General features: G+C 42.5%; 1 protein-coding gene across 7 annotated transcripts in view; it reads right to left on the bottom strand.

The window, feature by feature from the left end:
• Positions 1-12,689, bottom strand: part of LOC119952974 (C-Jun-amino-terminal kinase-interacting protein 4-like) — a 262,841-nt gene that overhangs the window by 7,061 nt on the left and 243,091 nt on the right. For 5 of the 7 annotated variants that reach the window (XM_038776641.1, XM_038776637.1, XM_038776638.1 and 2 more), the window contains one exon: positions 1,637-1,675. The exons of the other annotated variants lie outside the window; for them this stretch is intronic. In XM_038776641.1, the coding sequence (XP_038632569.1) occupies positions 1,637-1,675 (39 nt within the window). The remainder of the gene's footprint in view (positions 1-1,636; positions 1,676-12,689) is intronic. 7 annotated transcript variants of the gene reach the window in all.

The following is a 12,689-nucleotide window of genomic DNA, read 5'->3' on the forward strand; positions in this document are numbered from 1 at the left end:
TTACAATGAGCACCCATTTAGCCAGTTTGAACAGGCCAAGTTTATCCTGTGCAAGCTAATTTATGAAGCTTCAACCCATTAACTGGTTAACCTGTTTAGAAGCTTGCAACGTTCTACAGTATTAACTCCACCATCCTGACCTACTCAGTTCCACATTTGAAACAAATGCTGTTTGTAGTGTTGAACAGAAGACTCAGTGTTCTGCCAGGAATCTAATCTAATCACACTGGGGACAAATTGTTCTGTATTTTCAAGGCAAGGTGTACCTTTGCTGAGAAAGGAAAGCTCTCTTTTTGCCCAGGTTTGTGTAGATTAGCCTAAAAAAACAAACTGGTTTCGAAGTGTTAACCCACACCTCAGAGAATTCCTGCTGAACTAGTGCATCTTTGTCACATGTTGGACTAGGCAATCCTATAGCACCTCCACCACACCCTCTCTATTTCAAATTGTCCCGGCCGAATGCATTAAAATTAGACCAGACTCCACAAACTTTCAAACAGCATAATTTCTTTTTAGGCTGGATTCAGAACTAGGTTCTGGGGTGTGAGGAGGGCAGAATGATGCGCAGCATGATACCCCAGTTTTACTGACTCACTAAAAGCTGTGCAACAGTAGGAATTTGGCTTCCAAATATAAAATATCGAGGCAAAATAAACATTTGAGGTAGATTTTCAACAGACACATTAGTACTCTGGATGAACGTGCCCATGGAGAGCGTTACTATTCAACTGCTCCCAGAGGCGGGCAGTTCCTGCTTGCATGATGACAGAAAATGGTCAGCACTTTAGTCATGTGATTCAAGGGTCGGAATCCAACTTCCTTTTCTCATATATAAAAATACATGTAAAAAGGCAGGTTGAATGCTGAAATAAAGGGCCCAATTTTAACCCATTCAAAGCCCATCCATCTGCATAGAGTTAAAATCAGGTTCACTGTCCCAGTCAGTCTGAAAATAATCAGACTGCAAGTATCCAACTTCAATGTTATTGGTTGTATAACACAGGTTATGTGTTGGTTAGATGGTGGTACTGGGTTATGATATTGGGGTGGAGGTGTGGGCTTGGGTAGGATGCTCTTTCCAAGGGCCGGTGCAGACTCGATGGGCTGTGTGGCCTCCATCTGTACTGTAAATTCTATGAAAGATTATGTGGGTTTAGCTGCAAAAAAACTTGGTTCTTGTTCCGAACAGAAAAATACCAACCCTATTCTTTCACAACTGGGTTAAATTTTGATGAAAAGGCTGAACATTAGACACATTCTCCATACCTATGGCCACATGGGTCCTTTTTTTAACATTAGTAAATGGAACAGAGAGTCATTACAGATAAAGAAATGAAACACAGGCAGCAGTGTTTGCACAGCTTCAGTGAGGAGACATGGAAATGACAGTCCTCAAGACAAAATGAAAGGTCCCTCAGAGCTGAGGGAGGGAACATTGGGTACTTAGGCTATTGTGACCATCCAGCAAACATACATACTGCCGCATTGCAGTGACCAGCATCAGGATAAACATTAAGACAAAGAGAGAAATAAAAACAGGAGGGCAAACATTATAAATAAAAGTTGGCTATAAACTGCCTTGACTGGCTAAAGCGGCCTGAAAGAGAAAGATTCCGATGGTTTGATCTGCACTTACCCCTCAGACCCAGTAACCGTCCCTGGTGAAGGACTACAGCTATAGTGAGAAGAGGTGGCAAAGGGGGAGTGGACAAGTATGACAGTAGAGGAAAAGAATTAATAAGAACCGACTACTCTTGAATCTCAAACCTGTAGTTTTCTTTTAAAATGTATAGACAGTGCAAGAACAGAATCTGTTGTCACAAAAACCTTTCAAAGATGTTAAACAAACTGTGGTCATGGTAGCTGGAGGAGCTGGAAGGTTCATTCAAAACAACAATTGCTTCCAGCCCCAACAAAACTACATCAAATCCATGCAGCACAATACATTCCGACTGACTGGGTTAAAGACCTGAATGTAACAGAGAATTAAGATAGTGCACACTAGTTCACCAACAGGCAACTATGCCAGTCTTATTCCAATGCAAAGACTGGGCTGCAACGCAATCTTTAGCAAGCTCTAGATTACTGCTTCAGAATGGCTGCTCAGTCTATTTGGAAAAGTAACAATGTCACTAAAACTTCAACCTCACTGAATCTGGTGAATATGTTGTCAGGTTGAGAGAAGAGTAATGGCATCATCTCCTCCCAGGTTTCTGAAACCAAATATCATTCTTTTGTGATATAAAGAGAAAACTGTGGACATAATCAGCAGCTCTGGCAGCATCTGCGGAGAAATATTTTGGGTAGATTACCTTTTGTCGGAACTGAGAGTACTTAGAGATGTAACAGTTCTTGAGCAAGGCAGGGAAAGAACCAAACCAAATGTAGAAGAGAAATTAACTACAGAATGGTTACAGCACGGTCATGACTGTGCTGGCTCTCTGCAAGAACAAATTATCTAATCCACTCCCACCTCCCTGTAGCCCTGCAAATTTCTCTCTTCAATGCTTATTGTGATGAATGCAGAAATGTCAGATATATTATTTGGCACAGTCAGGGTTAAGAGTCTGGGTTAGTGTGTGTGACTGCTGCAGCCATGTTTTTAAAAATCCTGGTTTGAAAGACAGCCAGGCTTTTTAGAACCAGGGGTAGAATTAAAGCACCATAAACATTTGGGCTAATGGACTTTTATTTTACATTAAGAGGGTTCCCTGGGGAGTAGATAATTAGAGACATTGTGTTCAGCTTAGTGAGATGTAGCAGTTAATGGGAGGAGCTAGGGATTGAAGCAGTCAGGTGTTGAGGTTTTCAGGATTCGTTTTTGACTGGAAGAGGAGCTGAGAAGGTTTCTGAATAAATACAGCCATAGATTCTGCATTATTCTGACAGCAAGTCAGGTCTCTTTCTTTCAAGATGTCTCAAAAGATCTCTGTATCTCAAAGTTGTGTGTCCAAGACATTTAGTTACAGCCAGTATTCCTGAGTCTGCTAACTGTATTTAAAAGTGCATTGTGATTTGAGATGGTTTCGATGTTTGAGTGGAAATAAAGATAGCAGTTAGGTAGAATGCTCTTTCATAGGATCAATGCAGATTCAATGGGCCAAATAGCCTCCTTCTGCACTGTAGGAATTCTATGGGTTCTAACTAGACAGGTTTTCTTGTGCTTAACAAAGAAAGAGGTTAGCTTTATTGTGCTTAACAGGTCTAAGTATTGGTCCTGGAGAAAGTGTGTCTGGGAAATTGGTCATGGAAAGCAAGATTATGGCGGATGAATTAAACAGGTATTTTGCATCAGTCTTCATTATACAGGACACCAGTAACATCCCAGAAATAGTTGCAAATCAGGAAATGGAAGGGAGGGAGGAACTCAGGAAAAATACAATCATCAGGGAAGTGGTATTGAGCAAATTGTTGGGTCTGCGGGCTGACAAATCCCCTGGTCCAGATGAACCTCACCCTAAAGTAAAGAAGTGGCTAATGAGAAGTGCACTGGTTTTAATTTTCCAAAATTCCCTAGATTTGAGAAAGGTTCCATTAGATTGGAAGATTGCAAATGTAACTCCTTTATTCAAAAAAGGGAGGGAGATGGAAAGCAGGAAACTATAGGCCACTTAGCCGTATATCTGCCGTTGGGAAAATGTTAGAAGCTGCTATTCAAGACGTTATAGCAGGGTACTTGAAAAGATTCAAGGCAATCAGGCAGAGTCAATATGGTACAGTGAAAGGGAAATCATGTTTGACCAATTTATTGGATTTCTTTGACCGATCACATGTGCAGCGGATAAAGGGAAACTGGTGGATATACTGTACTTAGATTTCCAGAAGGCATTTGATAAGATGCCATGTCAAAGGTTATTGTGTAAAACAAAAGTGTAGGGAGTAACATATTGGCATGGATTGAAGATTGGCTGGCTACCAGGAAACAGAGTTGGCATAAATGGGTCTTTTTCTGGTTGGCAGGACGTGATGAGTGTTGTGCCACAGGAACAGTACCGTGGCCTCAACGTTTTACAATTTATATAAATGACTTGGATGAAGGGACTGGGTTGCTAAATTTGCTGATGACACAAAGATAGGTAGGAAAGTGTGAATAGAATGCAAGCAGGTTACAAAGGGATTATAGATACATTATGTGAGTGGGAAAAAGTCTGGCGAATGGAGTATAATATTGAAAAATGTGAAATTGTCCATTTTGGCAGGAAGAATTAAAAAAGTATCTAAATGGTGATAGATTTCAGAACTTTGACGTGCAGAGGAATCGGGATGCCCTAGTGTGTGAATCACTAAAGCTAATATACAGGTACAGCAAATAATTGGGAAAGCGAATAGAATGTTATTGTTTATTATGAGGGAAATGGATTACAAAAGTAGGGAGGTTATGCTTCAGATGTACAAGGCACTAATGTGACCACATCTGGAGTAGCGCGCACAGTATTATATTTGTCTCCTTATTCAAGGAAAGATGTAAATGTGTTAGAAGCAGCTCAAAGAAGATTGACTAGACCAATGCCAGGAATGGGCAGGTTGGGTAATGAGGACAGGTTTGGGAGGTTAGGCTTAGGCTCAAAATGGATAGAAAGCTGGTTGAAAAAGGTGAAAAATCGCTTATTGTCACGAGTAGGCTTCAATGAAGTTACTGTGAAAAGCCCCTAGTCACCACATTCCGGCGCCTGGGGGCTTTTCACAGTAACTTCATTGAAGCCTACTTGTGACAATACGTTAGCAGACAGGAAGCAAAAATATAAATGGAATAGAACATATAGTGCAGGAGGGCGGCATTTGGCCCATCGAGACTGCACCAACCCATTTAAGGCCTCACTTCCACCCTATCCCTCTAACCCAATAACCCTATCTAACCTTTTGAACACTAAGGGCAATTTAGCATGGCCAATCCACCTAACCTGCACGTCTTTGAACTGAATAAGTGGGTCTTTTTCAGATTGGCAGGTAGTGACTAGTGGGGTACCACAAGGATCTGTGCTAGGACCCCACCTGTCACATTATATATTAATGATTTGAGGGAACTAAATGTATAATCTCCTAATTTGCAGATGAAACAAAATTGGGTGGGAGGGTGAGCTTTGAGGAGGATGCAATGATGCTTCAACGGGATTTGAACAAGCTGAGTGAGTGTGCATAAGCATGGCAGATGCAGTATAATGTGAGGTTATCCATTTTCGTAGTGAAAACAAGGAAGGTAGATTATTATTTGAATGGGCGTAAATTGAAAGAGGTGGTTCCTCAGCGAGACAGTGGTGTCCCCATGCATTAGTCAGTGATAGTAAGTGCGCAGGTAAGCAGACAGTAAAGAAGGTAAATGGCATACTGCCTTCATAACGAGAGGATTTGAGTATAGGAATAGAGATGTTATTCTGCAATTGTGAAGGACATTGGTGAGGCCACACCTGGAGTATTGTGGGCAGTTTTGGTGTCCTTATCTGAGGAAGGATGTTTTTGCTATGGAGGGAGTTCAGAGCAGGTTTACCAGGCTGATTCCTGGGGTGGCGGGACTGTCATATGAGGAGAGATTGAGTCGGTTAGGATTATATTCATTGGAGTTTAATAGAGTGAGGGGGGATCTCATAGAAACTTACAAGAAGGGGAGTAGAGACAACCCCAGTAACTATAGACCAGTGAGCCTTACTTCTGTTGTGGGCAAAGTCTTGGAAAGGTTAATAAGAGATAGGATTTATAATCATCTAGAAAGGAATAATTTGATTAGGGATAGTCAACACGGTTTTGTGCCTCACAAACCTTATTGAGTTCTTTGAGAAGGTGACCAAACAGGTGGACGAGGGTAAAGCAGTTGATGTGGTGTATATGGATTTCAGTAAAGCGTTTGATAAGGTTCCCCACGGTAGGCTATTGCAGAAAATACGGAGGCATGGGATTCAGGGTGATTTAGCAGTTTGGATCAGAAATTGGTTAGCTGTAAGAAGACAGAGGGTGGTGGTTGATGGGAAATGTTCAGCCTGGAGTTCAGTTACTAGTGGTGTACCACAAGGATCTGTTTTGGGGCCACTGCTGTTTGTAATTTTTATAAATGACCTGCAGGAGGGCGTAGAAGGATGGGTGAGTAAATTTGCAGATGATACTAAAGTCGGTGGAGTTGTGGACAGTGCGGAAGGATGTTGCAGGTTACAAAGGGACATAGATAAGCTGCAGAGTTGGGCTGAGAGGTAGCAAATGGAGTTTAACGCAGAAAAGTGTGAGGTGATTCATTTTGGAAGGAGTAACAGGAATACAGAATACTGGGCTAATGGTAAGATTCTTGTTAGTGTGGATGAGCAGACAGACCTCGGTGTCCATGTACATAGATCCCTGAAAGTTGCCACCCAGGTTGATAGGGTTGTTAAGAAGGCGTATGGTGTGTTAGCTTTTATTGGTAGACGGATTGAGTTTCGGAGCCATGAGGTCATGTTGCAGCTGTATAAAACTCTGGTGCGGCCGCATTTGGAGTATTGCGTGCAGTTCTGGTCGCCGCATTATTGGAAGGATGTGGAAGCATTGGAAAGGATGCCGAGGAGATTTACCAGGATGTTGCCTGGTATGGAGGGAAGATCTTACGAGGAAAGGCTGAGGGACTTGAGGTGTTTTCGTTAGAGAGAAGAAGGTTAAGAGGTGACTTAATTGAGGCATACAAGATGATCAGAGGATTAGATAGGGTGAACAGCGAGAGCCTTTTTCCTCGGATGGTGATGGCTAGCATGAGGGGACATAGCTTTAAATTGAGGGGAGATAGATAAAGGACAGATGTCAGAGGTAGATTCTTTACTCAGAGAGTAGTAAGGGCGTGGAATGCCCTGCCTGCAACAGTAGTGGACTCGCCAACATTAAGGGCATTTAAATGGTCATTGGATAAACATATGGATGATAAGGGAATAGTGTAGATGGGCTTTAGTGTGGTTTCACTGGTTGGCACAACATCGAGGGCCGAAGGGCCTGTACATGCTGTAATATTCTATATTCTATCTATCTCTACAAAATTCTAACAGGATTAGACAGGGTAGATTCAGAAAGAATGTTCCCAATGGTGGGTAGTCCAGAACTAGGGTCATAGTTTGAGGATAAAGGATAATCCTTTTAGGACTGAGGTGAGGAGCATTTTCTTCACCCAGAGAGTGGTGAATCTGTGGAATTCACTACCACAGAAAAGAGTTGAGGCCAAAATGTTGTGCAATTTCAAGAAGGAATTACATATAGCTTTTGCCCCCTGCAGCTAAAGGAATTGAGGGATATCGAACATGATCACAATGAATGACGGAGGAGGCTTAAAGGGCCGAATGCCTCCTTCTGCTTCTATTTCCAATGTATGTTTCTGTATATCCACTGGACTTTAGAAGAGTAAGAGGCGATTTGATCAAAACCTTTAAGATCCTGAAGGGTATTGACAGGGTGGATGTGAAGAGGATATTTCCTCTTGTGAGAGAATCGAGAATTAGGGAGTTACTGTTTAAAAATAAGGGGTTGCACATTTAAGACAGAGATGAAGGGAAATATTTTCTCGGAGGGTCATGATTCTCTGAAACTCTCTTCCTCAAAAGATAGTGGAGGCAGAGTCTTTGAATATTTTTAAAGCAGAGCTGGATAGATTCTTGATTAACAAGGGGGTAAAGGTTATCACACATTTGAAGTTCACACATGCACACCAATAGATGACAGGGTTGAGGGGGGGGGGGGGGGGGGGGGGGGGTTATTTTTCAATTTAAGAGTCCAAACAAATAAAAGGGATATACAGTCTGTAGTTTGGTGATTCGACTGGCTTCAGGCTGAATTCGAAGTTCTTGTGACTTTCCTTTGGTGACCCTGATATTTTGGATTACATAGGTTACATAGAATTTACAGTGCAGAAGGAGGCCATTCGGCCCATCGAGTCTGCACCGGCTCCTGGAAAGAGCACCCTACCCAAGGTTAACACCTCCACCCTATCCCCACAACCCAGTAACCCCACCCAACACTAAGGGCAATTTATCATGGCCAATCCACCTAACCTGCACATCTTTGGACTGTGGGAGGAAACCGGAGCACCCGGAGGAAACCCACGCACACACAGGGAGAACGTGCAGACTCCGCACAGACAGTGACCCAAGCCGGAATCGATCCTGGGACCCTGGAGCTGTGAAGCGATTGTGCTATCCACAATGCTACCGTGCTGCACACGGATTGAAAGGTGTAGATGGCTGATTTGGTTGTTCCCCTGGATCCATTGATTTGAACATGGTCATCACTAGTGCATTCCCACTTGTAACTTTATCAGTTCATGTCTGTAAATTATCTTTCTCTGCCAGTGGCCTATTGTTCAGTTGATTGGATTTGGCATATTCCCATTGTAGCTTGATAAATTCATGTCTGGGAACCCCCATGTTGAACTGAAAGTGGCTATTGTAACGCCGCTGTTTAAAAAGGGAGGCAGAAGACGGGAAATTATAGGCCGGTTAGCCTGACTTTGATCATTGGGAAGATTTTAGAGTCCACTGTTAAAGATGAGAACGCGAAGCTCTTGGAAGTGGATGGTAAAATAGGGCTGAGTCAGCACGGCTTTGTTAAGGGGAGGTCATGTCTGACAAATCTGTTAGAGTTCTTTGAGGAAGTAACAAGGAAGTTAGACAAAGGAGAACCAGTGGACGTGATTTATTTAGATTTCCAGAAGGCCATTGACAAGGTGCCACGTAGGAGACTGTTAAGTAAGTTCAGAGCCCATGGTGTTCAGGGTAAGATCCTGGCATGGATAGAGGATTGGCTGACTGGCAGAAGGCAGAGAGTGGGGATAAAGGGGTCGTTTTCAGGATGGCAGCCGGTGACTACTGGTGTGCCTCAGGAGTCGGTGCTGGGACCACAACTTTTTACAATATACATTAATGATCTGGAAGAAGGAACTGAAGGCACTGTTGCTAGGTTTGCAGATGATACAAAGATATGTGGAGGTACAGGTAATATTGAGGAAGCAGGGGGGCTGCAGAAGAATTTGGACAGGCTAGGAGAGTGGGCAAAGAAGTGACAGATGGAATACAATGTGTAAAAATGTGAGGTTATGCACTTTGGAAGGAGGAATGGAAGCATAGACTATTTTTTAAATGGGGAAATCAGAAGCACAAAGGGACTTGGGATTCTTTGATCACAATTCTCTTACAGTTAATGTGCAGGTTCAGTCGGCAGTTGGGAAGGCAATTGCAATGTTAGCATTCATGTCAAGAGGGCTCTAGTACAAGACCAGGGATGTACTTCTGATGTACTTCTTCAGACCCCATTTGGAGTACTGTGAGCAGTTTTGGGCCCTGTATCTAAGGAAGGATGTGCTGGTCTTGGAAAGGCCCCAGAGGAGGTTCACAAGAATTATCCCTGGAATTAAGAACTTGTCGTATGAGGAACGGTTGAGGACTCTGGGTCTGTACTCATTGGAGTTTAGAAGGATGAGGGAAGATCTTATTGAAACTTACAAGATACTGCAAGGCCTGGATAGAGTGGACATGGAGAGGATGTTTCCACTTCTAGGAACAACTAGAACCAGAGGACACCATTTCAGACTAAAGGGACAATCCTGTAAAACAGAGATGAGGAGGAATATCTTCAGCTAGAGGGTGGTGAATCTGTGGAACTCTTTGCTGCAGACGGCTGTGGAGGCCAAATCACAGTGTCTTTAAGGCAGAGATAGATAGGTTCTTGATTAATAAGGGGTCGGGTGTTAACAGGAGAAGGGAGGAGAATGGGGATGAGAAAAATATCAGCCATAATTGAATGGCAGAGCAGACTGGATGGGGCGAGTGGCCTAATTCTGCTCCTATGTCTTATGGTCTAATATCTCCGATTGTTTTTTTTTTTTTTTAAGTATAAATTTAGAGTACCCAATTAATTTTTTCCAATTAAGGGCCAATTTAGCGTGTTCAATCCACCTAGCCTGCACATCTTTGGGTTGTGGGGGCTAAACCCACGCAAACCAGGGAGAATGTGTAAACGCCACATGGACAGTGATTCAGAGCCAGGATCGAACCTGGGACCTCGGCGCCGTGAGGCTGCAGTGCTAACCCACTGCGCCACCGTGCTGCTGTATATCTCAGATTGTTAATGGAGACAGGATAAGTGGCTCACTGATATTCCTGTGAGGCTATTGTCCTTGATAAATCTTCGTAACGCACCAAGTTTGAGATACAGTATATGTAATGTGGAGAGTACAGTGATGAAAATTGGGTAACCATCTTTATTGAGAGCTCAGGTCACAATTGTAGTTTGTGTTTTCAAAAAGTCTCTGTTTTTAAAAGTTCAGTTCAGTGTTCTAGTCAGTGGATTAAAAATCATTATTTGGCACAAAGCATGTTTTGTTGACACATAATTGAACTCTCCTCTAGCACACACTCTGCATTCCAGATTCAAACCATTCTCTGCGTAAATCATTCTCATGACACGTTGGTTCTTTTACTCATCACTTTAAATTGGTGTCGTGTGGGTCTCCGTCCTTCCAACAATGGGAATAGTTTCACCTTGCTGGTTTCTCTCTTCAGTTACTGCCAGACATGCTGAGTATTTCTGGTATCTTCTGAGTCTATTTCAAATTGACACCATCTGCAGTCTTACTCATTTGTACATTATTTCCATGTGAAGATTAATAGCTTTTAATTAAAAATAAAATGTTTATTTGTAAATAATAAAATGGTTATGTGGCACATAAAATGGAATTCTGTCAACATTTCCTAATCCACTAAACCTGATAACCTGAGCAAAGTGGGTGGAGGGTCACAGGGAAAAGGGCACCATCGCCTCACTGCAAGTGGGAAATGGGAGAAAGAAACAAAAACAAGGAATTCAAATGGAGTTCTCTCATTGGGTGGCTGGTAAGCCAGCTGTCCAGGAGCAGAGACATTGGCCAAACCAAAAGCTGTATACATCACAAGTGATAATGGATCATGCTTGCTCATCAATGGCAAACAGACCAACTCAAGTAAAATCTTAAACACTCCAAATTAGAATGCAGGGTAGAAACACAGGAGGAATGTTACTTACTTCGCAGGATCTTCATCCTTCAAATGTTGCAGGCTCCATGCACTTATAGGTTTGCAGTTAAGAGCTGCTTTATGATTGGTGTACACAAAACAACAATCTCCAACAAGACATTCTGACTTGCTCTCAACCTCCCGCTCTTAGAAGGCAGGATATTGAATTCCACACAATCACCATAAAAAGCCTGACAGAGGGCAGGATTAGAGCTGGTAAGTAGAAGATTCAGACAGGGTCCATAGGGTTTCTCAAAAAAAAAAGGAATTTGAGCAGAAATGTTTTAGCGTCTAACATTGCGGGCTAGATTTCAACTGAAGAGGCAAATTGTAGATATGTTGGAGGTGCAGAGGGAATGCGTTTCATTGCTCAAAATAGCTGGTCTCCCTTTCAGGGGAGTGGGAAAACATGAGTGATTACATCAGATTATGTACACATCTTAGATGGATCCTTGTTATTCATGGCTGTCCTTTTCTTTGCTTCGCTCCCACTGGTGCCAGTTCTAAAGAATATGCCATTGTGCGAGGATGTATGGAATTGATTACACTTTCCCTCCTCACCTTAAATTACATTGTGTCTCTCATTCCGAGGAAAGTTCAAAGCCCTGAAAGACCTTTCCCTCTTTAGAGGTAACAAGCAGTGACACACTAGAAAAACTAATACTCAAAAGCACACCATTCCTTTTGCTACACATTGTCCTCATACCATATTCTGCATCCTCCCAATACCATGAAAGGAATTACAATTTGAAGGGAACAAGGTGGTGTTTATGTTCATGGGCTGTACATGTGCAGACTATCCCAACTTTGTAGTGCAGATACTTGGAATTTATCAGACAAATTTCCATTTAAGCTTTCATATTTTCAGCATAGTGCAAGAGAATGTGTTCTTTTAGTCTAAATACTCCTCAATTACAACTTAGAACATAGAACATAGAACATAGAACGATACAGCGCAGTACAGGTCCTTCGGCCCTCAATGTTGCACCGACATGGAAAAAAAAAACTAAAGGCCATCTAACCTACACTATGCCCTTATCATCCATATGCTTATCCAATAAACTTTTAAATGCCCTCAATGTTGGCGAGTTCACTACTGTTGCAGGTAGGGCATTCCACGGCCTCACCACTCTTTGCGTAAAAAACCCACCTCTGACCTCTGTCCTATATCTATTGCCCCTCAATTTAAGGCTATGTCCCCTCATGATAGCCACCTCCATCCGCGGGAGAAGGCTCTCGCTGTCCACCCTATCTAACCCTCTGATCATTTTGTATGTCTCTATTAGGTCAACTTAGTCAGCCACTGAACAAGTACTACACTGCTCTGAATCCAGATTCATTGCACTGAATCCCCATTAATTGTATCTGTCCAAACTAGAGTGCACGCTTGCTTCCAGTTTACCCAAGACCTTTTGGCACGCAAATTGAATTTTCACCCCTTTCCTTCATACACCAGATATAAAACAGAACAATATCGCAGTATCAGGACCCACCACCAGCGCACAATGGCAGAATTGTGTACCATCTACAAGATGGTCTTTTTTGACAGCAATAGTCCAATCTGTGAATCTACCAACTAGACGGATAAGGACAGCATAAGCAGCTGCAAATTCTCCTCCAGGTCAGACACTTGGAATTGTATCGCTGTTCCTTCATTGTTGCTGGCTTTAAAATCCAGAATTTCCTCCCTAACAGCACTGTGGT

The sequence above is a fragment of the Scyliorhinus canicula genome, chromosome 18, assembly GCF_902713615.1.
Source record: "Scyliorhinus canicula chromosome 18, sScyCan1.1, whole genome shotgun sequence".
Classification (NCBI taxonomy): Eukaryota; Metazoa; Chordata; class Chondrichthyes; order Carcharhiniformes; family Scyliorhinidae; genus Scyliorhinus; species Scyliorhinus canicula.